General features: G+C 37.2%; 5 protein-coding genes and 1 pseudogene across 8 annotated transcripts; 3 read left to right on the top strand and 3 right to left on the bottom strand.

Moving 5' to 3' along the window:
* Positions 1 to 340: 340 nt before the first annotated feature.
* On the top strand, positions 341 to 2,405 carry LOC126601412 (UBP1-associated proteins 1C-like). 4 transcript variants are annotated; one of them, XM_050268121.1, is made up of 7 exons: positions 342 to 567; positions 682 to 756; positions 849 to 988; positions 1,237 to 1,574; positions 1,626 to 1,693; positions 1,874 to 1,984; positions 2,091 to 2,405. In XM_050268121.1, exons 1-7 carry the CDS (start codon positions 481 to 483, stop codon positions 2,151 to 2,153), a joined length of 882 nt encoding a protein of 293 aa, XP_050124078.1. In that variant the 5' UTR covers positions 342 to 480; the 3' UTR covers positions 2,154 to 2,405. The 4 variants fall into 4 exon arrangements, 3 of the variants coding, with proteins under 3 accessions (XP_050124078.1, XP_050124077.1, XP_050124079.1); XM_050268120.1 differs by having other exon boundaries at positions 343 to 567; positions 1,237 to 1,693; XR_007615734.1 differs by lacking the exon at positions 2,091 to 2,405 and having other exon boundaries at positions 341 to 567; positions 1,237 to 1,777.
* A 1,246-nt stretch (positions 2,406 to 3,651) lies between these two features.
* Positions 3,652 to 6,393, bottom strand: LOC126605901 (uncharacterized). The gene is made up of 6 exons (XM_050273350.1): positions 6,200 to 6,393; positions 5,253 to 5,335; positions 4,988 to 5,095; positions 4,367 to 4,493; positions 4,174 to 4,291; positions 3,652 to 4,053 (listed from the first exon to the last, which is right to left on the bottom strand). The coding sequence occupies exons 2-6, from the start codon at positions 5,260 to 5,262 to the stop codon at positions 4,000 to 4,002; spliced, it is 417 nt and encodes a 138-aa protein (XP_050129307.1). The 5' UTR covers positions 5,263 to 5,335; positions 6,200 to 6,393; the 3' UTR covers positions 3,652 to 3,999.
* Positions 6,394 to 9,255: 2,862 nt separating this feature from the next.
* On the top strand, positions 9,256 to 11,280 carry LOC126605481 (pre-mRNA cleavage factor Im 25 kDa subunit 1-like). The gene is made up of 7 exons (XM_050272892.1): positions 9,256 to 9,696; positions 9,828 to 9,873; positions 10,033 to 10,126; positions 10,212 to 10,285; positions 10,371 to 10,457; positions 10,790 to 10,900; positions 11,008 to 11,280. Exons 1-7 carry the CDS (start codon positions 9,515 to 9,517, stop codon positions 11,077 to 11,079), a joined length of 666 nt encoding a protein of 221 aa, XP_050128849.1. The 5' UTR covers positions 9,256 to 9,514; the 3' UTR covers positions 11,080 to 11,280.
* Positions 11,250 to 13,555, bottom strand: LOC126605480 (pentatricopeptide repeat-containing protein At1g09190-like; annotated as a pseudogene).
* Positions 13,556 to 20,108: 6,553 nt separating this feature from the next.
* Positions 20,109 to 23,724, top strand: LOC126605972 (mitogen-activated protein kinase kinase 2-like). Its single transcript, XM_050273430.1, has 9 exons — positions 20,109 to 20,396; positions 20,500 to 20,584; positions 20,820 to 20,954; positions 21,455 to 21,679; positions 21,775 to 21,957; positions 22,054 to 22,277; positions 22,738 to 22,783; positions 22,893 to 22,992; positions 23,461 to 23,724. Exons 1-8 carry the CDS (start codon positions 20,320 to 20,322, stop codon positions 22,980 to 22,982), a joined length of 1,065 nt encoding a protein of 354 aa, XP_050129387.1. The 5' UTR covers positions 20,109 to 20,319; the 3' UTR covers positions 22,983 to 22,992; positions 23,461 to 23,724.
* Positions 23,725 to 24,027: 303 nt separating this feature from the next.
* LOC126605970 (protein phosphatase 2C 77-like) lies at positions 24,028 to 26,817 on the bottom strand. Its single transcript, XM_050273429.1, has 4 exons — positions 25,484 to 26,817; positions 24,999 to 25,373; positions 24,672 to 24,777; positions 24,028 to 24,585 (listed from the first exon to the last, which is right to left on the bottom strand). Exons 1-4 carry the CDS (start codon positions 26,006 to 26,008, stop codon positions 24,251 to 24,253), a joined length of 1,341 nt encoding a protein of 446 aa, XP_050129386.1. The 5' UTR covers positions 26,009 to 26,817; the 3' UTR covers positions 24,028 to 24,250.
* Between the last annotated feature and the right edge of the window lie 546 nt (positions 26,818 to 27,363).

Genomic DNA, 27,363 nt, shown 5'->3' with positions numbered 1-27,363 from the left:
ATAGAACCACTAATTTTAATTAGCACCAAATTTTTGTTCAGAGTTGTATATACATCAATGGTCAAGAATCTCCGCTTACCCATACCACATCCCAAAGTGTTATGTATATCCAAATTAGGAATGATCATAGCCAAGTTACTTTACTCCGTAGTTTAAAGTAGTTTAGAACACCTCTCAAACAATATTTAATAAAAATAAAGTGTTGTCCAAAAAACTATGCAGCACAATGGGCTTAAATTGAGATAAACATAGTTCAAATTTTGGGCCTTCACATGTGGGCCGAAATGTGTCGGCAATCAAGAAACCGGTCGTGTTCTTTTTTGGTATGGAAACTTATGACCAAAAACCCTAACTCTGAATCCTCCTGCAAATGCCTTAACCCCCGGAACTGGGATCACCTCTTCGGTCACCTGGTCGTAGAGCTTTCTCTCTCTTCTGGATTTGATTTGGGTTTGTTTCATACGGCTGAATCAGAGAGAGATGGTGTGGTTTCAGTGCGAGGATTGCGGAGACAACCTCAAGAAACCCAAGGTTTTGGGTCACTTTAACTGCTGCTCTGCTCGAAAGGTCTCTTCTTTCCCTATCTAAGACTCTGGTTGGTTGCCGATAAAGTTTGGGTTTTGACTTGTCGGGTTGCTAATATTGTCGCTGTTGTTGTTGTTGTTCTTGTTGATGCTTCAGCTTTCGTGCATTGATTGCGGAGAGACATTTGGGAGAGAAGCCGTTCAGGGTCACACACAATGTATGACTGAGGCGGTGAGCGCTCATTGTTTGGATTACGAATCGAACGGTTTGGATTAGGAAATATTTTGAATTCAAGGGTTTGGTTTCTTTGTTTTTGTTTGCAGGAAAAATACGGTCCCAAGGGGGCACAAGGGAAACCTTTGAATGGTGGGGGAGCCAAGCCCATCAACAACAAGGATGGAAAGCAGCAACCCGATTTTGATATTACTGTCGGGCTGACTAAGCGATTTCCATGGTTTTGTAGGTATGTTCATCTCATCCCAGTTTGTTCATAATCTTTTATTTGTGTGTTTGTTTAGAGGTCATATCAAAAGATTGCGGTGCATTTGAAATCAATGGTCCGAATTGATCCAACTAGTTCGATTGAAGAAATGCATCATCTGATCATATGTATGATATACTCTTTAGCGAGGTTTTCGTTGTTTGCAGTCAGTTTTCTTTTCGTGATTGGGATCTGATCATAGGTTGCTGGATATATATTTGTACTTTCAGTCTTTGCAATACTAAAGCCACTAGTGAGCAGACCTTGCTGCTGCATGCTGAAGGAAAGAAGCACAGGGCAAAAGCCCGAGCCATCCATGCAGCAAAGCAGCAGCCTAAGCAGCCGGAAGAATCTGTTCCGGATACAGAACCTCCACCCAAGGACACTCCCAAGGGTGAAGTTCTTGAGAATAAACAAATAGAAGAACCTAAATCGCATGATGCGTCTAGAGTCAATACCGAACAACAAAGTCCTGAAGCAGAGACTTACACCTTGCTGAAAAATAAAAAGAGAAAGCTTGATGCATCCAAGAACGATGAATCAAGCAAGAAGACTAAGGATAATACATCAGATGAAGTAGGAAATGGCAAAGTGGTTCAGAGTGGGAAGACAGAAGCAAATGGGAAAGAGGGAGAACTTACTACGAAAACAAAGTGGAAGAAGTTGATTACATCAACCCTAAAATGGGTATGAAATCTGAGTAAAATCGTTTCTTGCTTTACGCTAAAATTGTGCAATGCATCATGCTACTTTTAAAAAGAGAAAAAGAAAGTAAGTATTCTCCATTTTTCATTTATATGCATTTGTTTTACGTCATTGCCAGTTTTTCAGTGTAAATTTGATCTGCGTTATTATTCATGGGTGCAGAACGATGGAGTCCTGAAGATGAGGAAATTGAAAAAACTTGTGCTGAAGGCTCTCGAAGAATCCGGCATAACAGATGACGAAACCAAACTGAGTAAGAAGCTTGAGCACAAGGTTTGCGGCCAATCCAATGTTTATTTGTTCATCTTTATTCATGATCCGCAAACTAGTAGTATCAACTTGTCTTCGACGCATCCCTTACATTATTTTTTGGTGCCAGATCAATTCGAGCTCCAAATTTAGAGTCGACAACAAGTATGTTCATTTGGCTGCCAAGGATTAAAGTGCGTCAGTTTGAAGCGGAGTGTGACTAGGGGATTTCAGCGTAGTATATTGGCCTTATCCCTTCATTCAAATTCAGATTCGAACGCAGAGTCACAAGTATAGGACGCGGAGGAGCTTAGGTTACATCTACATTTTCTAATCATTTCTTCCGTTTGAAAAGTTTTCGGAAGAAATATCCCTGTCATTAATTCTTCAATTCTCTATGAATCGACATTGTGATGATTGTCCGTAGTAAAAGATGCGTTCTTAATTTGTTTTGTGTTTCGGAGAGAAAGCTTAATCTAAAACTTAATGTTTATCTTCACCAACAAGGTCATGAAATAACAAGAAGATGGTAAAATACCAGTCCTCTGTACTTAAGGTACTATGTTTTCAGGCAACGGGTGATGATAACTGCGGCGAGTGTAGAACGGAAACGCTTTGATTCAGCTCCAACTCCCCTCTACAGTCGACAAGGTTGATGCCTTTGGAATGAGACTGATTTGCAATCTGTTCCACTCCGGTCATCTGATCATAAGACTTCACCTTCCAAAGTCGAGAGTCAATCAAATATCCCATGTTATTGGTCACCTATGTTGCACAACGACACGTGATACGCCAACATAGCGACATAAAAATTTTCAAAAAATGAAGACATGAACACGGTTAGAACACGGCAATTAAAATATAATGAACTTATTATATATATATATATATATATATTAAAAACAATACTTTGAATTCATAATATAATTAAACGGATGCGAATGGAGAGAAAGAGGACCTGTCAACAAACTTTTAGGTTTTAGAAAAAGGACTGAAGAGTAGGTCGCAAACTTTAGGTTTTAGAAAGTTTCAATATTTACAAAATTATCCCAAAATGTCTTTGACGTTTACAAAAAATCTCCGTGTCTAAACCTACTTTTTGCAGCCTTCACAGTGGATAGAGACCTTCAACCCTATGTCTGTAAAACAGAGAAGAAGATGTTATAAACATGTGAAAGTTGTAATCTTTTGTAATTGGTGTTGTTCCCGGGCGCGTCCGAGGCATGTCGGGTGTCAGACACTCTGGAGAGAAAAATGGCGGAAAGCGCCAATTGGTTGAAGGTTATGTTCATTCGCTCGAGTACTAACTCAACCACAGATCGAATTGGCACTCGGGAATGAAGAAGACGAAATCCTCGGTGTGTCCGTGCAACAGTCAGTCATAAAAAACGAATAAGTCTCATGTATGTTGGTTGCAAGCATGACCAGACATGTCAACAAATCAGATTTTGATCCGAATTCGATACTAGTATAAACGGATCCGAATTAATACAACATAGTGGGTAGTGTGTCCTTGTAATGGGGGCTCAGGGCCTTGGTTAGGCTCTGTCATGTAACCATAACTTTAATGATGTGCTTAATTACAAATTCACGCTACTAGGCTCGTTAAGTTTGTCATTTAGTGAGCTAAGCTGATGGAAAGCTCGTACAAAGGTCAAGTTCTGGTTTCGGCAACTGAAATGCGTTCAAAGTTTAAAGATGACACATATCTGTATTTCACCTCCATAAAATTCTGTTTAATTACAAAGTTTACAAACACAAATACTCGTCTCGCCGCCATTTGTTCATACAAATATGAATATACAAATACGGTAGCTCATAATCATCCAAATCTTGTACTCTTGATGTCTAAAGAATTGTATGGGAAGTTCAGGTTCTTTTCATCTATTCCTTTCCTTTTTTTCATTTACCTCCCTTTCCACCGGAAAAAAACAAAAACAAAAAAACGTTAGTATTTGTGTCCTTACGGGGCCCTTCCAATCCCACTGATTTCTTCATGCTTGTGAAGATGTTGCTGGCACGCTTCCGATTGAGCAAATCTAGAACATCCGAAACAATGCTATGATCAACAGCACGACAGCACAAACTAGTGCCTGCAACAATTGGATAATTATGCCAATTAATTATCTGATACATGGTTGAAGATGTAAACTTTAAACTGCAGAAACACTCTAGAATGGAAACACGTAATCGAAAGAAAGAGAGAGATATACAGCAATTGCAGAGGCGGCTAGTCCTGCTCGCTCCCTAGGATCCTTCCGATAGTAATTTCCAAAATAGAGAACTGTGGCATAGTACCACATTAATGGGAATACGAAGCCTAAAAGAAACCTGTGGTGCAAGATACAGGAGTGAGACAAGGAATAATGAAAACAGAGGAGGTATAGAGGAATTAAAGATACTCACGAAAACCATCCTATACCACAGCCAAAGCATGGAAGCTGTTTCTCGTATATTCCTGACGGAAAGTCCTCTGCATCTCTAATTAGGGAATATTTGCCTTTTTCAGGATCTGCAGCATCTTTTGCTTGCCCTACCATGACCATAATATCCCTCACTTGTCTGGATAAACAGTTGATATAAAAGATCCAGTAGCTATAAAGATCTTGTTTATCGACAGAAATAGAAATTACATGTATCCGGGATCAGATTCATGACACTTTAAAATTACAACTGCATGCCAGCCCAGTATTTGATCAGGAAGTCTTTTAACACAATCATCAATTCTAGCATGCTGATACATTCTCCCACTAATAGGTTGTAACCAAGCTGATTAGTGCTGGAAGTTGATACAACTAGAGGCATTCCAGTTTAAGTACAATGTTAAAAATTATCTATACAACAAACTATCATGGATGGAAACAGTAAATGAATGACTAAAAATACAATTCGATAGAACAAACACATTCCATAGTCCATGAGAGGAAGATTGATCCTTGTCACAGATAATTCTGAAAGCACTTATAAGTTATAAGTTGCGAAACCCAAATAGGCTTCGCTAAAGAAAATGTGAAAACAAGATCCTACCTTTAAATATTGAATAATATCGAGCTGATGGTCTCAAACGTTCAAGATGCTTTTCGGATGGTGATTTCACTAGCTCAAGGTCGTTTCTCAAACCTACTGCTGAAGCATCTGCAACACCAATAAATCTTGTATCAGAGTAAGGAAGTAGTAAATTCATGACTGGTCATGTCAACTTAATCGTTTTAGTTCTGAACAAGTAAATATAGTCATAATTTATTATATGCAAAGAAGATTAAGCCCGAGGAATCAAGAGAAGTTTGCATACTTTGATCCATGCGTCCTACAGCAGAATTGCAGATGAATACGAGGAGTCAAAATCCTGAATTCTGTTACCACACCTTTGTATGCCTGTTCCACAAAATTAGAACTTCAGTTCATATCCAATTTATCCCGGATTTTTATTTTGGTCATGATCTTTGAGAAAACATTCATCTTTACTTGCTCGCATAACAAACATAAAACTTGAACTAAAGTTTGCAACTGCTTGGAGCTAAACAAGCCCTCCCTTATATGCTTAAAAATAATTTAGAAATCACCTTTCTCATAGCATGCAAATTCATTCCATACAAATTAAGGCATATTACGGGAATCGGGATCATTAGCTTAAACCGGAATTGAGCACAAGCAATTGATTGTGGCTAATCAAGCACTCCCCTTATTATGGTTAAAAAGGATTCACAAATCACCTTTCTCGGGGCATACAAATTCATTCAGTACAAAATTATAGCCTACTAAGGGATCGTTCACTTAAACCGGAACTGAACACACGGGTGGATTGGACCCAGCAACATTGCTATTCTCCAGCTCAGGTGGACATACGACACAGGATTTACATGGTACTATGATGGACAACTACTTGGAACAACAAAACCTTAGTTCTTGTGAGTGGTGTCCTAAAAAATTTCATTAACTATTAACCCATATCTAATTATCTATGCAAGTGCTGCAAAAACTTCCACAATTATTCCAAATCACCCCAATTCAGCTCATAAATCATTGAACTAAGAAATCCAAAATTCAAGCACACACAATCATATCAAGACAAATTATTGAATACCCATCAAGTATTAACAAGAAAGTTAGGCAAAGCTTTGAACTTTATGCAAATCCCAACAAACCCACAAGAGAAAAACAGTTTATTCAAACAAATCAATCATAAAAATTGAAAGAAAATCTGCAGATAGAAGAGCTGGAAGAGAAGAAGGAACTTACCCAATGATTTGCAGGAACTGGGGAGCAAAATTCCAATGAATTTTGTCCTCCACAGATCAAAAATTCAGAGGGGATCTTTGTGAATTAGAGAGAGAGAGGGAGAGAGAGGTCTTGTATATGTCAAGCAAGGCTCCCTTCAGCATTAAACAACTGAAAGCTCAGAAAAATTGACTACTCCTTTTTTGGTCTATTGTCTTTTGAAAAATAGAACAAATAAATTACAGTTACATACTTATCAAAATATTAAAAGAAGTTTTTTTTTAATTTTTTTATATATAATATATATATATATTTTTTAATTTTCTTAGGGTTTTGGTTTTATTAATAAAGTTTTTTATTTGCAGAATGGTTGGTGGAGGAACCAAAGATTTTGATTGGATGATAGTCAAAAAGACACCTAAGCCCATCGTATTTGACTCTCAATTTTCTGCGGAACTATGCAATATGATTGGTCGGAGGCTTCAGGGCCTTAGAGCTCCCACAGTTGACATGTCATTTTTGCGTTGTTTTTGTTTTTCTATTTTCCGGTTTATGCGCAGGCAATGATTGGAAAGAAATTATGCTACTAACCCAGATTATCTTTAATTTTAAAATTTAAATTTGTAAAAAATACTATGTTGGATAATCTCTGAAGTCCAAGTATATGAATAACGATTTAAAACAAAATTGCACCTTAACCTTTTCATTAAAATTTGAAACTTCAAAAAACTAGTGTGCATAGAACTTTATTGACTATGTTCAAGAATGTAATGCATACACGCGACATTTATTAATTTACGATTATCATTGCAAATGTCAATTCGACTAGTTGCTTGAAGATATATATATATATGGGTGAACTGCTAATTTTGTTTTTGAATTATTACATCAGTGAAAATTAGGTTTTTAAACTATTTTTTCAGAAAAATCAGTAATTAAATTACAAAAATCTACAAATTATACCCTTAATATTATTTGAAGTTTCTATATTCAATATTAACAATTTAAGTCACGTTACTTACATGTGATTCATATTGGATTGTAGATTAATAATTTTTCATAAAGAAATAGTGTATGGAGTTAACTTTGGAGAATAAATTGGTAGTTTTTCATATGAAATAGTGTAAGTTAACTTTGGATGATAAATTAGAATTCGCAACCTATATGAAATGTTAAGGATTTATAGGTGAGAAAATGACAGTATTACACTCTAAAGTGTGTCAAGTGTTTTAAGTTGACGAAAAATTGGATATAGCTTTAATTATGATAGTAGGGATGAAATTAACAATTTTTGATAGATTTAGGGACTTATTTTATCACAAAAATTTCACTGACCTAATTTTCATTGAGATGATAGTTCATGAACTAAATTGAAACTTCACCCTATATCTATTGACTATGATATGGATGCTTATATGTATTTATTGACAATGTTATGGATGTTTTTTTTTCTTCAAATTTTTAAATATTTTTTAAAAGGACAACTGGTGGCAAGCGACAGTTATCCACCCATTTTGGGGGCTGGAAAGACTCACAGAGACATTTTAACCTCCTCCTGACCACATTCAAATAGATTCATCAGTTTGGAGTCTCGAACCCGAGACCTCCTTGTTGTTTTTTATGTTATGGATGATAACCTCTTGTGAGTTGTGGCGTATATTTTTTACCATGTATGAATAAATAAAGCTCTAAGAATATGATACTACTTTATGGTTTTCTTGTTTTTACAATAATTTCATTACTTTTAATATCAATTTTGATTTTTTGACCTAAATGAAATTAGTCCATCAATATTATCAAGGTGGTTAATAGGCTCACACCATATGAACACATCAATATGGGATCCACCTTTATATGTGTTACTACTTAAAACATCTCAAATGACGATTGATTGTAGGTTTTTTTTTGTTTTTGTGAACCGAATATTATATATAGGTTTTGTAGTTAAAATTGTCTCTATGATTAACATAACTTCTCACTTTGATTTCTGACAATAAAAATCGATAGAAATGGTCCCTGAGTTTGTCCACCGTAAATCATTTTGGTGATTTCGTGAAAAATCTGTCATTAAATGAAAATAGTGGTTTGACAAAATTACCCTTAAAAAGATGGTCACATAGCCGTTCATGTGACAATAAAAAATTACATCATGGTTACATGACAGTCCAACAACTTTCAATATAAAGAGGAAAAATTTTAGAGTAGTAAACTTGAATCAATGGGAAGAAGTAGAAGGAAGGCCATTTGGTTTGGCGGTTAGCTTGCCCAACAAATTAAAGGATGATTATACAATCTAATGGTCAGAATTTGGTTGTTGACTTTTTGATTGATCAACAGATACAATTTCCTTAATTAATTAACCTTCACCATCTAAAGCAAAGGGGGTATGCATCCTTCAAGTTACTTAGGTTGCAAGTAACCATGAATTAATTTGTTTAACTATTCATCATACTTTTGAGGTTCAATGATCGCTGATTGACCTTGAAAGTTGGTGTGATCTGATTGAAAAGATATAATCTCAAACCATCAATTTATAAATTTATAAACTTGTCTCGTATATAAGCATAAATCTATTCACGTTTTTATTTTGTCATTTTAAATTTAAAATTGAATTCTACTATCATTTTGTTCTTTCATATAACTTGAGTTAAGAATTATGCTTGAATTTTATCAGTTATCTTTCTGCGCACTTTCTCTATTCGCGTTAGTTAAACTTCGTCAAGTTTTACATCCAATATAATAGGTAGCTTTTTCATTGAAGAAATTTAAGAATGCATAAAAGTTACAATTGTTTGTGGCAAAATAAAAAACGAAATTTACATTTGTTGGTTGAGTTTTATTGGGTCACCAAGCAAATCAGGCTTTTGAATGGACAACAAAACCAGTTCATATTTGAATTGAAACCTACAAAAAAACCGATAAGCACATTTAAGCCCATGAAAAATCAACCACCACCTTCCAACGTAATACGGATATACTGGTACGGTGATATTTATTAAAAAAAGACACGATCTTTCAAATGACACGTTTAGTATACTTCCGTGCTAAGAAATAAAAGATTATAATTTGAACAACGTCGTTTAAAATTGACACGAAACGATACGGTGCAGTATAACTCGGTGACTCACCCCTGCAAGTTGTTCTCACACTAGTTAGAAGCCAAGTAGCTAAATATCCAGGTTTCTCTAGAACGCCAAACTCCATACCCAAGCCACGTTTCCTCTTTCTCTCTCTCCTTTCCTATTTATTTCTCCTCGGCGCCTGAAATTTCAGTTCTTCCCTTCCTATCAGTGCTTCACTTCCCAAGAATTTCCAGGGAGGAGGGAAAGTTGAAAAATGGGGGATGAAAGGGGTTCCTTACACGTGTCAGACAGTAACAGTCTCGACCACCACGACAACGATGATCAGAGCCGTACGCTGGACATATACCCTCTCAGCAGCTACTACTTCGCTTCCAAGGAAGCCATTCCTGTCAAGGACGAAACTCCAGCTGATCGTCTTCGCAGATTGAAGTCCAAGTACTTATTTTTTTTCTTGGGTTTTTATTTATTAATTTGTGTATTTTCAATTGGGTTTCCTTTATTTTTCATAAATTTTTGCTTAAAAAAATTGAAATGTTAATTTTGGTTTTGTGGTGGTTGAAATATAGTTATGCTGCTTATGGACTGAGGACTTGTGTGGAAGCAGTTATTCTGGTTGGTCCCTTGTCCTTCTGAAGCAACCTGTTTTATTATTTATTTATTTATATTCGAGCGATATTCTAATTAATCTAATCTAATGTAAACTACGGGGGGAGAGGGATTTCGATATCTAAAATGCGATTAAATTTGGAATTGGCTTTCACCATAATTCAGGTTGAGTTGTTCAAACATCCTCATGTGCTGCTCTTGCAAATAAGAAACTGCATTTTTAAGCTTCCCGGGGGTCGCTTAAGACCCGGCGAATCAGGTGAATTGAACTCATCAGTTTCGTCGAAATAAGTGCGAGATTTCATGTGAGGTTACGCTAAAATGGGATTTGTTTGAACCCGCAGAGATCGACGGACTGAAACGGAAGCTGTCGAGGAAGCTTTGTATCAATGCAGATGGTGATGGGATTCCTTGGGAGGTAAGGAAAATGGAATATGTTTGTTTTGTTTTGGGGGTGGTTTTCAGATCGAAAAATTGGTGGTAATTGTTGCTTCATTGTTTAGGTTGGGGAGTGTCTTGGGGTATGGTGGAGGCACGACTTCGAAACATTGCTCTGTCGAGACTTGCCACCTCGAGTTGAAAACCCAAAGGTAGCTTCTTTGGTCTCCCTCTCAGTCTCATATGTGTTAATAATGGTTAACTAACTACACGATGTGGCAACCGATCTGTTAATGCCCATCCTAATTGATGTATAGAAGAGTGCTAGGATCAGTTGCCTGCGCGGTGGTGCTGATTTGGCTGTGCTTTGTGGCTAGGATCAGCCCGCCTGGGTGTGCAACTGATCGTAGCACTCCCTTGATGTATAATATATTATGTCATCGACTCATCAGTTAATGTGTTATGAAAATATGGTATTCCTAACAAGGCTGCTTCAACTGGGTAGCCAAGAAGTATGATTTCTTATGTTTATGTCGTTATGTAGGAGTGCACCAAACTATTCATCGTGAAGTTACCAGATTGTCGGAAGTTCATTGCGCCAAAAAACCAAAAATTGCTCGCTATACCCTTGTGCCAGATCGCCAAAAACAACGAGGTAAATGATCTTAAAATTTGTGTCCGTACATGTTTATGAGTGTGTACGAGTGTTTGAACATGTGATGGAGATTGAATCAGATCAGTATATTGTGTTGTGTTCCACAGACTTATGGACCTGTAATATCAGGTGTTCCGGAGATGCTATCAACGTTTACCATCAACATTATCGATGATTAAGATCGTTTTGATCGCCATTGTAGAGTATGCGGTGTGGTTTGCAGACAAGGATTGGCAGTAAAAATGTGTGTTGGAGAAAGTTGTTCACTAGGAAGCTAGCTATCTCTCTGTAAATCTTGACAAACGTTTGTGTATGTATTTCGTGTGTAGATTTCGTAAAGGAGGAGGTGTTGAAGACACCAATATAAATGATACTTGTTATGTTTGGCCTGAGTTTTATTCCTTCTTCAACTTCTATTTCTGACGACGGCTTTCTTGGAGAATTAACATTTAAAAGAAGAAAGATTGTCGTCTATGGAAATCGGAAGTTGAAAAATGAAGGTTACCTCTTCACTGAACTGAAATTTCACGACTACGCGATTGTACTCTGCCCTGGTGTGTGATGCAGTTTTCCCCCATCAAATCTCTTAACTTTCTCAACTTCATCCCACCTGCCTTATTCTGCATAAACACTTGACAGCAACGCATAATTCCTCGAATTCCATGGTTCGAGATTGATAAGCTCTTTAGCTGCGAGTTCCGCGAGCTCTACTTCACCGTGAGTAGAGCAAGCACCTAGCAGTGCACCCAATAAAGCAGCATTCGGTTTCGTAGGCATACTCAATTAAACTCATGAGCCTCCCTCACCCGTCTGCTTTGCCCGAGACATCGACCACACATCCGTAGTGCTCTAGTTTTGGATCAATTTGGTGAGTTATATTCATTGAAGCAAACAAATCCTTTCCCTTCTCCACCAAGCCTGCATGAGCACAACATGTTAAAACCCCCACAAATGTTGCATCGTTAGGTCTCTCACCTTTGCTCATCATCTCCTCGAACTAGTTGATGTTCGCCTTTCCCATTAAAAGCGTATCCCCAAATCAGAGTGTTCCAGGAAACAACGTTTCTCAAAATTTGGCGAAAAACACTACAAGCAGCATCCAAGTCTCCTCATTTACAATAGAAGTTTATATGTGAATTCCCCCACAGATGCAACTTTTTGCAGAAGTCCTTTAGAATCCGTATAAGTGTATCCATTTCCCTACATCAACAGCTCCCAAATGAGCACAAGCAGGCAAAACCGAAACCACAGTCGCTTCACCTGGGATCTCACGAAAAAGTTACAAACCCTCGCTATCTCGTCCACTATGCGCTAAGCACGAACTCATTGAGTTCCAAGAAACAACATTCCGTTCACCCGTCTGACTAAACAAACACAACCCCGTACTGACATCACCCGTTTTGCAAAACCCACGAACCATCAAATTCCAAACGATAACAATAATTTCTCTGAGACAAAGCATCAAACACCTTCAGTAACCCCAATCGAACTAAAACATGCAAACCCAACTCTCAGAATCTGTCCATGGACACACTGGTGTAATCGCAAATGTTGGAGCACGACTTGAGCAACGGCGCGTAAGTATACTCCTCGGGGCGAATTCCCCGGTCTTTCACGAGAGAGAAAATGTATACGGATCGTTCAAAGGGTTTGCAGAGTGAGAATCCTTTGATCATGGAGTTGAATAGGAGGATGTTGGGGTAGCAGATTTGATCGAAAACGCGATTTACGTAGCTCATTTTGTTGAGTGACCAACAAACGGAGACGAAGTGGGCGAGACTTGGTTGACTTGGCCAAGGCCATGACGGAGGAGGAGGGCGTGGATTTGGTGGAGACGGGTTCGGGTTTTGTGGCAGTGGAGGAGGCGGAGAACATGCCGCTCCGCTTCACGGCAAGCTCTGCTCATGGTTGTAGAGTGGAGCTCAGGAGTACTTGGGTGGGTGAAGTTTGAGATGGGGAGTTGGCGGGAACCGGTAGTTAAACGGTAACTGTAATTCAGAAGGGAATGCGGTTTTTGACGACAACTCAAAGGACGTCGTAGAAGAAATAAGGCCAAGGGAATCTCATCAATTCTAGCATCCTGGGAATTACACTGGAAAACTATGTGATGAGATATGCGCCCTAAAGCTTAAATCCTAAGCCATGTGTATCATACAAATTATGATTTTGATGTGCGGTGTCATTCTCTTCAAAAAGACGCGTCATAAGCTAATACGCACAGTTTTATTCCCGTTACTCAATTTGCGTATTTTGATCGATCTTCAATTCATTCCGTCATCTGGTTAAGTTCATCATCTTGTACAGATAAAAAAGTATGTCGCAATGAAATTATTAGTGTGTTTAACATCTTACCAGCTATGTATTGTGCTTCTAGTGGCATCGTAGTTTGTCTTCTTTCATGACATGGTGTTCTTGCACATCAACATGGTGGGAGCATCATAAAAGTAACGTTGTTTCTTGTTGATCATGTTTACCAATCATTTATCTTCTTCTGCCGACATATTTTCTATCCTCATCCTAAGTAGAAAAGGCCAAAAGTCACAACTAAAACGACGTCGTGTACTCTCTTCTATTACAAAAAAATATCAAGCCACACAAGGCAAGACTTCAAGTCCTGAGGTCCATGTGGTAGCTCCTTGAATTCTTTGGCCCCTACCACTTACAGTCACATCAGCTTTCTTATATGACAAGCCATTGGGGCCACGCGGTCTGTATCACTTACCCTCCACCAAGTACATGCACCAAGGTTAGTCGTGTTAGTGACACTCGTTTATGTACGTTTTCGTTAATGGTATGCTTGAATAGTTATTCATCTGTTGATGTCACGCTTGTATAGTTATTTACATCTGTTTACGAATTGTTTATACTCGCTTGGATATATAGTGAATTAACATCCATTGACAAATTTTAAGGGTTACCTCCCACATACAAGTGCATGCACGAATGTCAGTTTTAAACTGTGTTAGCGACAATCATTGATGCACGCTTAGATAATTGATTACATTATTCATAAATTGTGAAAGTCAGTTTCAAAATTATGTTAGCAACAATCGTTCATGCATGCTTAGATAATTGATTGCATTATTGACAAATTGTGAAATCTGCTTTCATCAATAACCGATCATCTACGTGGACGAGCTGTAAATGAAAGTAGTATATTTGTCATGCATGACACACCAATCCTACGTAATTCATAAAAAACTATTACCATTTGTATTCTGTGGCATCACAATTACCAACTAACAAACAACTATTCAAAGCAAAGTGTGAACGAAAGATTTGTCAACTTCTATTTTCAAGTCTATTTCAAGTTAGTCAATTGTGTGAATTAGGAATGAGGATCCCCTCCGGATCCTCTTTGTGAGTATCCCAAAAATCCTCAAATTGTGTCTATTCATCATACATCATACGATCAGAAATCATTTTATATACTTTATTTAAAATTAAATATGAATAGTACTTGACAAAAATTGACCGCACGATATACAATAAACAGACACGATTTAAAAATCTCACAAAAAAGATCCGGAGAGGATCCTCGTGAATTAGTTCATCTACATTTCATATATTATCATCATTTTCACGTGCCTTGACTTTTCTTTTTCATTTTTCATAAAATAAAAGTTATGCAATCTTCCTCTCATTCTCGGTATGCGGCTTAAGGCTAGAACAGCATGCGTGTCTTGTACATTTAAGTTAAAATTTTACTTAATATTTAGATTTTTTTATGTAATCAATATTTTATTTTAAACTAATTTATATTGTGTAAAAAACTTTGAAGTCGAATGCTTGAAGGTTGACAATAAAGTTATTTATTCGAATGTTATTTAAATTGTTGTTCAAGGGTTTAGATTTGTTTTTTGGTCAATATTCAACAGTTTAGATTAGTCATGTGAAATCATAATATATGATAAGATTGTTTTAAGAGATCGAGTTTCAAACTTTACATCTTAGTCAAAATTAAGAGCATCTATCCTAAGCAGTCGAAATTTCGAGTTTCAATTTCCTCTACCCTTATATCATCTGTATTAAAATAAAACTACATTTAAGTGAGAGTTAAGAATTTAAGAATTGAAATTAATATAAAATATATAGTAATATTAGGAAGATCAACTTTATAGACTAAAATTGTAAACTATATGATTTGACACTAATATAAAATAGGGAACTTTCATGAAAATGGTTTGGGTTAAGTTTATTTTAACCAAAAACCATGCTATAACTTTATTTAATGAAAAAAATTAAGGGTTAATCTCAGTTTTACTACTATGAAGTTTCTTGGTTTTTAACATTTGTTATATAAAGTTTTTTTCATCCTAGAGTGGTACCTAAAGTGACACACCCCAACCGAGATCGAGGCATGTTGACCATCACATGAGAGTGACGTAGCCATGTGTACAGTGCAAAAACAATAATGATAATAGAGAATGAAAACCAACTCATAAGAGTACTAGTTAAGACAAGTGCTAGAATATGTGTGAATACACAATCAGAGCGTAAGTAGCCTAAGTTCAGTCCAAAAGACAAATACTAATTAAACGACACCCAAAGATGCCCTACATTTGTGATAGTCTGTCAGAACCTCCAATCAATCCTCGTGAGCCACCAACGAACAAGCTTATCTAAAACTGGAGGGGTACAAAACAGAAAGTGTGAATGGGCAAAAAAAAGCTTTTCAAAATCATTTCATTTATCAAATACTCTAACCCCTCGCCGTAAAACATGTATAACTTTCCCAGAAATAGAATATATATATATATATATATATATATATATATATATATATATATATCAATTCATGCTTCACATATCCATAATTATAAGTATGTCATGCCAAATATAAAACAGAATAAGTAACTCAGGTGAAAACATGTTCATGGGAAATAACATATTAGCTAGAACCCCTGCATGGGTTTGTACGGCTGAATTCATAGCTCATTAGTCAATCTAGCCGGAGTCACCGTAAGTGACCTATACGGCACTACACTGCACATGAGTCGGAACCACTGTAATGGTCTATACGACAGGATTTGGTGTAATATAATTATGCTCATTGCTACGTTCTCATTATAGCTGTGCGATAAATCGCTAGTCACCTACAAGTCGGAACCACCTATAATGGTCTGTACGACAAGACTGTGCACTTAAATTTGATCCAATGTGAGCATATGGTGCGGGAGGTGACATCATAAACAGGCATGTACCATATCTCTGGCTAAAATCACAATCACCCGGGGTGCAGGTTTATGAGCTCTCAATCACGTCTCACATTATCAATATCTCATATAATAAAACATAACTCACCTGGTACTTACCTAAGCGTCCACAACACCAATTCATATTATGCATCATATACTAATTCATATGCTGATTATAAATTTAGATGCATGGCATTTCAAAGCATACTTTCATTTAAACACATTTTCTGGGAAAATATCAAGTATATAAATATATACTGAAAACCAAAAGCCCACTCACTAGTATGTCGAAGGGTTGTAGCCCCCGAGTCGTCCTTGACTGCGCTCGTCCTCGAGATAAGTCTCCCCTATATGCGAAACAACTATAAAAACATTAATTTAAAGCACATAACAAAAACTAGCTAATAATTTCTCATTCATTGCTCAAATGGGGTGTTTAAATATACCAACGTGATCTACACAACCTCACAAACATCCCCATATTTTTTGAAAATTTTTCCGACGTCCCACGTGCCGGCGAAGGCACGCCCAGACGCGCCCCCACACGCTGCCAACCCTGACGGAATCCTTAACCACCGTTAGGGAATATTCCGCTAAAAATTAGAATATTATGTTAAAACTAACCTGACACCGTTAGTTGCCGTTAGGAATATTCTGTCAACTATGACAGAATATTCTTCTTTATTCTCCGGTGAACCTCGTCGGTCGCCGTCGTCGTCGAAAAATTGGAAAATGTTTAAACCTTCATTTCTCTTCCATTTCTCAACCAAATTTCATGAAATCTTAACCAAAATGAAGCTTAGGACTAGAAGAACACAATCTTACCAATTTCAAGCTCCAAAAATCATGGGATCTCGCCGGAGAAAGCACGATACTTCCGCCCAAATTTCAAACTCGCCAAACTTGACTTCCCGACATCCAAAGCACCTCGTTTTTCTTCTCCGAGCTTCGTGAAGATGTTCTAAAGCTTCCTAGAGGCTTAAAATCTTAAAAAACTTCACATTTATGTGTGCATGAACAGTACCTCGAATCTGGGTTCTCGGGAAAGCGAGGGTTTCACGTCTAAAGAAAGGTATGGTTGTGATCCTTAGCTTGCCAATAACTCAAAGACATTAACTTTAGCCTCGATCCGTGAGTGATCAAGGGGTTTTGAAACTGGTCCGTACGTTGTACGGAAAATGGAAAGAAACCCGGAAGGAAGGAGAGAGAGAGTGTGTGTGTGTCCACGTGGGTCACCAACAAAATCTTACTTCTAATTGGGTCCAATTAATTAGGAATAGAACTAATTGGTCCTCAAGCTTAAGTCTAACTCACACTCCACAATAAAACTCAACATCCAAAGGTATATAAGTAATTTCACGCCGTCGAAAATAAATATTTCGGGACGGGCTATCACATAAAGTCATAATTTTGAGACACTTTCATACATCCATTAAGGTTGATGTTAAATGGTGACATGACGCCTATATGGACAATGACTGGGTGCCACGTGTCAATACAGGGCCACATGAATATTAAAAAAATTTAAAAATAGAAAGAAAAAAAAAATTGGGTTAAATCTCTATCCACTCCTCACCTACCCCACCTTCCCCTTCCCTGATATCCACCCGCCACCATCCCTTTTCCCCTTCCCCTTCCCAAAACCCCCCAAACAACCCTCTCTCCATTCTCTCTCCACGGCCGACACCCAGAATGCGAACCCGGATCAGGAAACTCTGCCTGCCGTAAGCTCTTGTTCGAGCCACCGCTTACATCGTTGTCTCTCCGGAGAAGATGACAGAGTTTCTTGATCTTGATGAGAGCTTGGCACACGCACAAGCCGACCCACCGCAAGAGAAGTTCGATTTCATAATGCAGTTGAGGATTGACGAAATCAATAGCAGTTTGATCCCTATTCTTCCGCGTGCTCATCTGGGTTCAAATTGCGATATTTTCTGCAAAGATTTCCTTCTGGTGTTCGTGCATCCCACCTATTTGATCCAATGTATAAGTCAAGATCTTTTCCTGAGGTTATAAGTTTCTCTGAAGATTTTCTTGTCTTTTTTCTTCTCATTTGGTGATTTGGTGAAATGGGTTATGGTGGAATTTTTGTTTAGAAGAATGATTGTTACAATGAAATGGGTTATGGTGGTTCGACAAAAAAGAAAGAAAAGGTTATGGTGGAATTTTGGAATGGAGAGAGAAGGGAGGAAAGATTGTTTGGGGGGTTTTGGGGAAGGGGACGGGGAAAAGGGATGGCGGCGGGTGGGTATTAGGGAATGGGAAGGTGGGGTGGGTGAGGGGTGGGATAGAGATTAGCCCAATATATTTTTTATTTCTACTTTAATTTTTTTAATTTTTTAATATTCACGTGGGCCTATATTGACACGTGGTGCCCAGTTATTATATACATGGGCTCCGCATCACCATTTAACGACAGATTTAACAGTAACCTTAACAAATGTATGAAAGTATCTCAAAATTATGACTTTAGGTACCACTCTGGGATGCAAAAAACTTCATGTACCAAATGTTAAAAACAAAAAAACTTCAGGGTAGTAAACTGATATTAACCTTATTAATGAAAAACAATTAAATTTTAATGAAAAGAACACAATTAATTTTTTTTATTTTAAAAAAAATCAGACGTGTGGACCTGTGCGTCGATCACCAACACTGTTTATGAAACTGAACAGTACTACACTATTTATTGGTCCAGTTTCATAAATATCGTCTAGTTCTTGATCCATTTCCATAAATAGTGCATAGTTCTTGGTCATGTTTCATAAATATTGCCTAGTTATTGGGTCCAGTTTCATAAATAATGTATAGTAGTTGATACAGTTTCATAAATAGTATCTATTTCTTGGTTCGGTTTCATAAACAGTGCCTAGTTGTTGGTCCACTTTCATAAATAGTGCCTAGTTCTTGGTCATGTTTCATAAATAGTGTATAGTTCTTGGTCCAGTTTCATAAATAGTTTCCACCTATTAGTTTAGTTTTAGAAATAGTGCCTAATTCTTGATTTCGTTTCATAAATAGTGTCTACTTATTGGTTTAGTTTTATAAATAGTGTCTACTTATTAGTCTAGTTTTTATAAATAGTGTCTACTTATTAGTCTAGTTTCATCAATAATGTCTACTTATTGGTCAAATTTTATAAATAGTGTCTAATTCTTAGTTTAGTTTCATAAGGTTTGAAACTTAGACCATTTTTGGTCCTGTAAAAGCACCAATTGCGATAAAAGCGATGAATCTAGAAGTGATCATTTAGATCAAAACCTTGAGAAGATTATGTTATGAGTAATTATATTTAAAAAGCTGTTTTCAATTACCAAATTAAAATTCTCTCACATTTTTTACATGGCTACAATAATAAATGTAGCTCTCCATTCATTATTTTTTGAGCTTGTGTGTCATTTTGGAAAAAAAATTCCCTTATGCCCGTAACACAAGTGGTACTCCACGTATTATTATGTAATTGGTGGGAAATTTTATTTTGTATGTTATTAATTTTTTAATACAAGAATCTCACCACTTGTATAGAGACACGTGGAGTACCATCCCGTGTTCTGAACAAATTGAAAAATCTTTCGTCATCTTGACTACTATTGGGAAACAACACCACAAAAATAAAAATGGGGAATGTAATTGAATTTGAAGTTTTTTTCTTATTCTAAGCTAAAAAAATATCTCTTAATGTAGCTGACAATGGGAGAAAAAAGGGGAACGTACCCAGCTCAAGTTGGGTTTTTTGTGTTTTTTTATTTTTATTTTTATCATTAAATAAAATTAATAACTGATTTTTTATTATTATTAAAATGCAAAGATTTAAATTTTTTTTATTTATTATTTTATAAAATAAACATGTTATCCAACACTTAATAATAATGCAACCATTATCTTTACAAAATTTGAACTAATCTTTTATTTTAATTTAGAAAAAAAGACCGAAGGGTGAAATACATTAAGGAAAAGTCAACGGTCCCCATCTTCTTCCCCATTTGCTCTCTGAAGTTTTGAGGAGTCTCCACCAAAATTTTCCAACAGTAGAAACGCCAGTACTCGTCCAAGAGGGTCCTACCTTTATTACCTTAGTTTAAATAAAACAACTTAGGTCGACATTCTGTAAAATTCTAAGACTGCCTTCAAATCAGAATCTGTCGAGACCAAAAGCAGAAGCACCAGAAGAAGTGCTTCGATCAACAACAAGAAGCGAAAACAAGGAAATTTCAAATAGTCATGAAGAAAGGAAGCTTAGGATCCAACCTCAAGCTCACTCTCCCTCCTCCTGATGAAGTTTCCATCTCTAAGTTCTTGTAATTCTCTCTCTCTCTCTCTCTCTCTCTCTCTCTCTCTCTCTCTATATATATATATATATATATATTGTATTTATATATTATGGGTTTTGTGGTCTGGCAGGACACAAAGCGGTACGTTCATGGATGGGGATCTCCTGGTTAATAGAGAAGGGGTTCGGATCGTTTCTCATAGAGAAGTTGAAGTTGTAAGCTACTTTTCAAATATCACACCTTTAATTTTGTGAAATGTAAAGATTGAACCTTTGAACTGAATTGGGTCGGAATTTTGGCAATTTAATGAGCATTGTTATGATTAGGAAAATGGGATTTGCTTATTATTCAAATTTATGCACTGTGATGTTGTGAATTGTGAATTTCATATAAGAATAGGTTTTTGATGTGTTTTTGGTTGTGAATGTGAATTTGAATGCAAATGCTCAGCCACCACCTATTCAAGCATCAGACAACCAGATGATTTTAGCCGATCTCGACGCGATTAAAGTTATTGGCAAGGGAAATGGTGGGGTTGTGCAACTGGTTCAGCACAAATGGACTCATCAGTTTTTTGCATTAAAGGTATGGCGGAAGGCCCTTATGATTTTCAAATAATTTGTTCTTGTTTTCCCTATTCAAGTAAGTCCTCGTGACCGTAAGAAGGTTGGTATCGTTTTGTGGTCTTCGTATGATTGTGTTGTGCCTTGACACCATTTTGATTTACCAAATATGTGTGCATGCGCGTGCGTGTGTTAGCCTGAAGATAGATTTCCAAAAGTGAAGCTGTAAGCTGCAATCATGTGTTCGAGTCTTGAGATGGGTAAAGTTGAGTAGTGGAGGTCTCTTATAGAGCTATTTCAAAATTCTTACTATTTCAGAAACTTCTTTGAATTAAGATTTCTTAATTATAAACACCATTCCTTACATGTTTGAAATTCACACTATTAAGAATTATCTTCATGCTTTTGTAGATTGTAGAGATATCCACTGATATGCCTTCGAACGGATATTTCTGCATATTGTGTTGTATTCTTTATGTTGCCCTTGCTCCAACAATGTTTTATGCTTTATCCCAATTTCAGGTAATTCAGATGAACATTGAAGAGTCTATCCGCAAGCAGATTGCACAGGAGTTGAAGATTAATCAATCGTCACAATGTCCAAACATTGTTGTATGTTACCAGTCCTTCTATGAAAATGGTACCATTTCAATCATCCTAGAGTACATGGATGGTGGGTCTTTGGCAGATCTTCTGAAGAAGGTCAAAACAATTCCAGAGTTTTATCTTGCTGCCATTTGTAAGCAGGCAAGTTACCTCACATTTATGATGCGACCTGAAACTCTCCGTCTTTGATATATACTAATTAAAACATGTTGTTTTCTCCCGTCTTGTTGGTGCAGGTGCTGCAGGGTTTGTGTTACCTTCATCATGAAAAGCACATCATCCATCGGGACTTCAAACCCTCTAATTTGTTAATCAATCATAGGGGAGAAATTAAGATAACAGACTTTGGTGTGAGTGCAATAAAGGCAAGCACGTCCGAACAGGCAAATACATTTGTTGGCACATACAACTATATGTCGGTGAGTTAATTAGTTATATCGTATAACAAGAATTTATGCCTTTCAGGGCTATTGAGGTGTAGGCACTAACTGTTTCTATTAAAATTTGTTTTGCAGCCAGAGAGAATTGTCGGTAGCAATTATAGCTACAAAAGTGACATTTGGAGCTTGGGGTTAGTACTGCTGGAGTGTGCAACAGGTCAATTCCCATATACACCACCAGATCAAAGTGAAGCATGGGATAACTTTTTTGAGCTTATGAGTGCCATTGTTGAACAACCACCACCTTGTGCACCTTCTGATCAATTTTCTCCAGAGTTCTGCTCATTTATTTCTGCATGGTAAGATCTTACATTTGCCGGTTCAGTATTAAGTTTGTGATGTTCTGAGGAAATTCTTTTGGTTAAGGTGTGTTTCATTAGCTCAATTGAAGTTTTTGGTGTACATTATCACTTGTAAGTTGTAACACACGGCTCCTTATCTTCTTATCTTATAATTTAGGTTCGTAATAGAATTCAAGAACAAACAAGTGTATTCTCTGTCATTGTTTAATTTATTTTCAGTCATTATTTGTTTTTTCTTTTGTCATTTCTGTTCATTTCCAAATTAAAACTTGGGTTTCTTTTTCACTTCTGCTGTTATTGATTTCCAGTCATTGTGGTGTCTGTCGATGAAGTTGCTGTTTTTAACTTTGTTGACGTTTATTTCTTGTTTTCCTGTTTATCTCGAATGTTTTCCCCGTTCTATTTCTAATTCTTTGAGGTTGCTAACGCTACCTTGGGGGCCTCTTCTTTATCTCAGTGTACAGAAAGAACCTAAGGATAGATTGTCGGCTCAGGATCTCCTGGTATGACCTGTGAAACCCTTTTTCTTTATGTACAAGTTTTCTGGATTTTGTGGATACTTCCAATCTAATGTGGTGTTCTTCTATATTTTCTCTTTTTGTTTGATTTCAGAGACATCCTTTCATCAGCATGTACGATGACGTGCATATTGACCTTTCCTCTTACTTCACCGAAGCAGGATCTCCCCTTGCAACATTTTAAAACCTAGCCGGTATGTGCAAATCTGAGTTTCAGAACATATCTTGGACTCACTATTGAAACTGAAATACAAAAATTCCTTGCTTTTCTTCATAAATGTAATTTGGTCTCGTGAATGAAGACCATCGCGGAAATGAAGAATCACTGCCATGATGTGTCATCATTAGTATTTTGCTGTGCTGTGAATTTCTTTTTGTATGGTAGATGAATATGAAGCTTCTTTTTATGACATTTTATGTCCAATATTTATACCATACTCATTTTTTTTCTTGAAGCTCCTTTACTTGAGATGTTTGAAGTTTCGTAGTGCTTCTAGCCTCTAGAAAACCCACCAAGATTTTTAATTATTCAGAAAGAAACAGGAGTAAACTACAGAATCTAAAATTGAATTAGAACTAGATCTAATGTATGCCTAGACACCTTGTTCAACTAAAGATTGGCTTGTAGAATGACTCTTCTGCTCTCTGCTTGCCTATTACAGGATGTGGACTGCCGGTGTTACGGTGTTAGGGGCCATGGATGTACTGTCACGAGTAAACTTTCTTTCGATTTTAGTTCCCTCGGTAGCATAAGCGTGGTTTTGTAATTGACAAATTATTTTTACTTGGAATTTTGGATTTCCTTGCAAACTAGTCATACTTCTTCCTGCCACACTGCAAACTAGGCAATTTAACGCCTGAAAGCGAGCAGCTTTCCCTAAATTTGAGGTTTATACCGGATCCAGAAGTAGTATTTTATGTTCAAATATTCTGTTTGTTACTCGTCAAATGCACTTGAAAATCAGTTCATCTGTCTAGCGTCGAAAGCATTTGTTCGTCCTTTACGATTGCAAATTCATTCATCTATGTCTTGTAATTTACCTTCTGTGCAAGCTCATTTCTTATGGATTGTCGTTAATGCGGTTGAATTGTTAGAGAGATTATCAAACAAGAAGGAAAGGAGAGTAGAAAAACACCATTATAATTCATTAGACTTCTGTGTCTGTAGAAATTGATAATATAGTAAGAACAAAGCAAAGGAGGGCAAAATAATTATTGTAGGGCTATAGTTGTAGAGAGATTTTTCGATGTGATTGTCACACCGTCGTATGATATTAGCAATCAATCTATCGTTCACACAATTAACAACGCAATGTGACGGTCACATTCAATATTTTCTCCACGCATCACTAAACCCAGGTGAAAAACTTAAAAAAGGGTTGAGTCGTTTGAGGATTATATAATATTGTAATATACTGGCATGAATCTCAGATTACCAAATCATAGTTCGAATTAGGGTTTTTTCTTAAACTTCCTTGTGGATTTCAAGTCTACTACTACAACAGTGATGTTGTCCTTGCTCCCCTTTTGCATGGCAAGCTTTGAGAGGTACTCTGCTGCAGATTGGGCAGCAGGATCAGCTCCCTCACCCCGTTCCGTTGACATGGTATCACTGTACTTCTTGTGCCACAGAAGGATCCGCCTTCGTGCAATGTCGCAGGCCTCCTGGTTTGTGATGAAATCCCACAGCCCGTCGCTGGCTAGAATTAGGCACTCGTCTTCTTTTTCTCGAGAAACAAACACCACTTCTGGATCAGGTATAATCCATGGTTTCATGTATCTGTCACCTGATCAGATTAAATACCTTCATCAACAAGAGATCCAAATACAAATGGTGCAATGCATTCAAAATCAAACTTTCGAAAACTCATACCAATTGACCTTGACATCGCAAGAACACCGCAAACACGAGAACCATTCCACTGTATGACCTTGCCTCCTGCGGCCTCTATCCTTGCATATTCATCTTCTCTATTTGGCTGAAAACCAGAACAAAACCTAATCAGTTTTTCTAGAATGTCAACTTCATAAGAGAAACTTAGGTGCGACCGGTAAACCCTTGTGACTCTCTCTCCCCTCACATGACACATGCATGAGGGGGGAGAGAGGCGCAAGGTGATAAGTATCTGGTTGTACCTATGATTTTGCGAGATGCAAAATGGATGAAATAATGGAAAACTAAAAAAATTAAAGGCCTTGCCTTGTGGTCTACTGACAAAGGCACAGGAACTTTTCCTCTGCACAATACTGCTCTCGAATCGCCACAGTTTGACACGATAATATGCGTTGGACGAATCACTGCGACTACAGCAGTTGATCCGACGGTTTCAGGAGCTATAGGTTGGAGAAGGCCTCCTGGAGCTCCCCCAGAAGAAGCATCAGTTTTGCTCACATCTGTGCCTCTTGGAGCTCCTCCAATCTCAGCATCCACTTTCAAGAAACTATTGGAGAAGGCCTCCTTCCACCTCTCCTGCCAACCCTCCTCCGCATTGCTTCGGTCATCTAAGCCTGTTTTCGCGACTTCTAGCTCTTCGGCCAATGCAGAATGCATGCGTTCGCGACAATAATTAGCAACCTGCAGAATTGAAGAAAAACCAAGTTGAGGATTCGACACGAAGCTCTTGATGAAAGCAAAAACAGAAATACTATAGGATAAAAATTCGAATTTCAGTGAAGTCAGCATACCTGAGAACCTCCATGTCCATCATATACTCCAAAAAAATGAGCAGTTAAGTCACTTGGGTTTTGATTCATGCCATTCAAGACACTGTCATCCATCAGCATTTGAACCGGAACCTGGGAAAATCGTGGTACAACTGCAACGTCATCTTCCATCTCCGGTCTCCTTCCAATGATAGACGTGTAGCCCCAAAGGGGTACACGATCCAAATCCAAAACTCTCCGACTGCAGCTTGTTCTGCACATTTTCTCATCCCCAGTGGCCGAAAAAAGCGAGGTGGATGCAGCACAAGTACTCGATCCATCGCCAACGCGATCACACGTTGGCCTGAACTTATTATATTCCTGACTTCCCCGATTCACGACTTCCACTCCCCGTTTTTCATCATGAGGACTATTAAATAACAAGGGTGAAGCATTTGCTATTAGTTTGAGGCCCGTAATTTCCATCTGGGATTTTACTGCTGACTCCTCATGGATCAAATTACCTAGCCTGTATGGAACAGCAACTGCCTGAGCTAAATCGTCCATGGATTTAACCTTCACCTTCCAAACTCAACTTACAAAATTACCAGTCTTCAGTTACCGCCTTCAGTAAAAATCAAATCTTTTGTGATCTAATTCAAAAACATGAACATTTAGAAAATGGGAAGTTGAAATTACAGAATATACATATATATAGAAAAACTTGAGAAATCTTTCAACTTCTTCAAGTCTCTAGAGAACCAAAACCTTCAAACTTTTTACCAACCAACTGATCTCACAAGAAAAGAAGAAAGCTTTGTCCTATTTATAGCAGACAAAAGTCAGAAAAAGAAAAACCCAGAAAGGAAAGTGATTGAAAAGCTCAGTTCCCTGGATCAAAAGCAACTCATATCAGCCTCTTGAAACTTGGTTCTCTCTCTCCGGTGGAACTTTCATGTTTAACCAACTTCAACAACTTAAATAAAAAGCAGATGAAAAAGTTAAGCTGAGTCACCAACTACTTTTATTTCGATCTCTCTCTCAACGATTCTCACTTCGGCACGAGACTGGTGGCTCATGCGATTAATAGCATTTACCCTTGCACCCCAAGAGTTTTGGAAACGTATCAGAAAATACTAGACACAAGAAACAAAGGTGTTCGATGGTGAGTTTCTTCACTCAACTATGTTCTCAGCTCCGTAACGACTTGTAGCTCAAGCGATTAGGACAGCTGGCACCCGAATAGTTCTTGACAAAGAAACAAAAGGTGTTTGATCTGATGGGCTTCCTCGCAGTTTTCAAAACTCTGCATGCAGATTTCAGGTGGGAAGACTGAGGGGAAAGTGGCAAAAAGAAGAAGAAGCGTAAAAGGAAGGCGTGAAAATGCAGCGTGTTGGATTTATATATAAATAACTTGGAAAAATTATATTAAAAAAAATTTGGAAAAATTTGGAAAGGAGAAACACACACGTGTTCATGATATGCCAAAGAACGGAATTAACCAAAGCAAGGCATCTATACTTTACACCTTTTTCCAAAAAAAATTACACACCTACCTTATCAACTTAATAAATAAAATAATAAATAAATAAAATATCCCAATATACAAGAATCATATCTTTCAAAAGGTGATTCGTAAGACTATTTACCTAGAATAATTATTAGAAAGACATTTTACCAAAGGATAATATTAGGTAGACTAAAATTATAGACTAAATTTGAAAACTAAATGATGTCACAAATAAGAAATAAGCACGTTAATCAATATTTAAGTAAGGGTAATGCTAAAGAGACTAGATTTGGAGACTAAATTTGCAAACTAAATGATGTGTCACCAATAAGAATAAGCACGTTTATCAACGTTTAAATAATAAACTAATCATCAACTTCTATGTCTTTTAGTTTCCAAAACTTTCTTTACA

Source organism: Malus sylvestris, chromosome 15 (assembly GCF_916048215.2).
Source record: "Malus sylvestris chromosome 15, drMalSylv7.2, whole genome shotgun sequence".
Lineage (NCBI taxonomy): Eukaryota > Viridiplantae > Streptophyta > Magnoliopsida > Rosales > Rosaceae > Malus > Malus sylvestris.
This window is presented reverse-complemented; position numbering and strand designations above follow the sequence as displayed.

Bases quoted from the DNA above. Each gene is read 5' to 3' on its own strand.
- LOC126605481 (XM_050272892.1), top strand. From the start codon at position 9,515: ATGGGGGATGAAAGGGGTTCCTTACACGTGTCAGACAGTAACAGTCTC. The intron at 9,697-9,827 runs GTACTTATTTTT...GTTGAAATATAG, and splicing joins CTTCGCAGATTGAAGTCCAA to TTATGCTGCTTATGGACTGA. The intron at 10,901-11,007 runs GTAAATGATCTT...TGTGTTCCACAG, and splicing joins AGATCGCCAAAAACAACGAG to ACTTATGGACCTGTAATATC.
- LOC126605972 (XM_050273430.1), top strand. From the start codon at position 20,320: ATGAAGAAAGGAAGCTTAGGATCCAACCTCAAGCTCACTCTCCCTCCT. The intron at 20,585-20,819 runs GTAAGCTACTTT...GCAAATGCTCAG, and splicing joins CTCATAGAGAAGTTGAAGTT to CCACCACCTATTCAAGCATC. The intron at 21,958-22,053 runs GTGAGTTAATTA...TTTGTTTTGCAG, and splicing joins GCACATACAACTATATGTCG to CCAGAGAGAATTGTCGGTAG.
- LOC126605901 (XM_050273350.1), bottom strand. The intron at 4,292-4,366 runs GTGAGTATCTTT...CTTGCACCACAG, and splicing joins TGTGGTATAGGATGGTTTTC to GTTTCTTTTAGGCTTCGTAT. The intron at 4,054-4,173 runs GTATATCTCTCT...CAATTGTTGCAG, and splicing joins TAGCCGCCTCTGCAATTGCT to GCACTAGTTTGTGCTGTCGT.
- LOC126605970 (XM_050273429.1), bottom strand. From the start codon at position 26,008: ATGGACGATTTAGCTCAGGCAGTTGCTGTTCCATACAGGCTAGGTAAT. The intron at 25,374-25,483 runs GTATGCTGACTT...TCAATTCTGCAG, and splicing joins ATGGACATGGAGGTTCTCAG to GTTGCTAATTATTGTCGCGA. The intron at 24,586-24,671 runs GTATGAGTTTTC...TAATCTGATCAG, and splicing joins TGCGATGTCAAGGTCAATTG to GTGACAGATACATGAAACCA.
- LOC126601412 (XM_050268120.1), top strand. From the start codon at position 481: ATGGTGTGGTTTCAGTGCGAGGATTGCGGAGACAACCTCAAGAAACCC. The intron at 989-1,236 runs GTATGTTCATCT...TTGTACTTTCAG, and splicing joins CGATTTCCATGGTTTTGTAG to TCTTTGCAATACTAAAGCCA. The intron at 1,985-2,090 runs GTTTGCGGCCAA...TTTTGGTGCCAG, and splicing joins GTAAGAAGCTTGAGCACAAG to ATCAATTCGAGCTCCAAATT.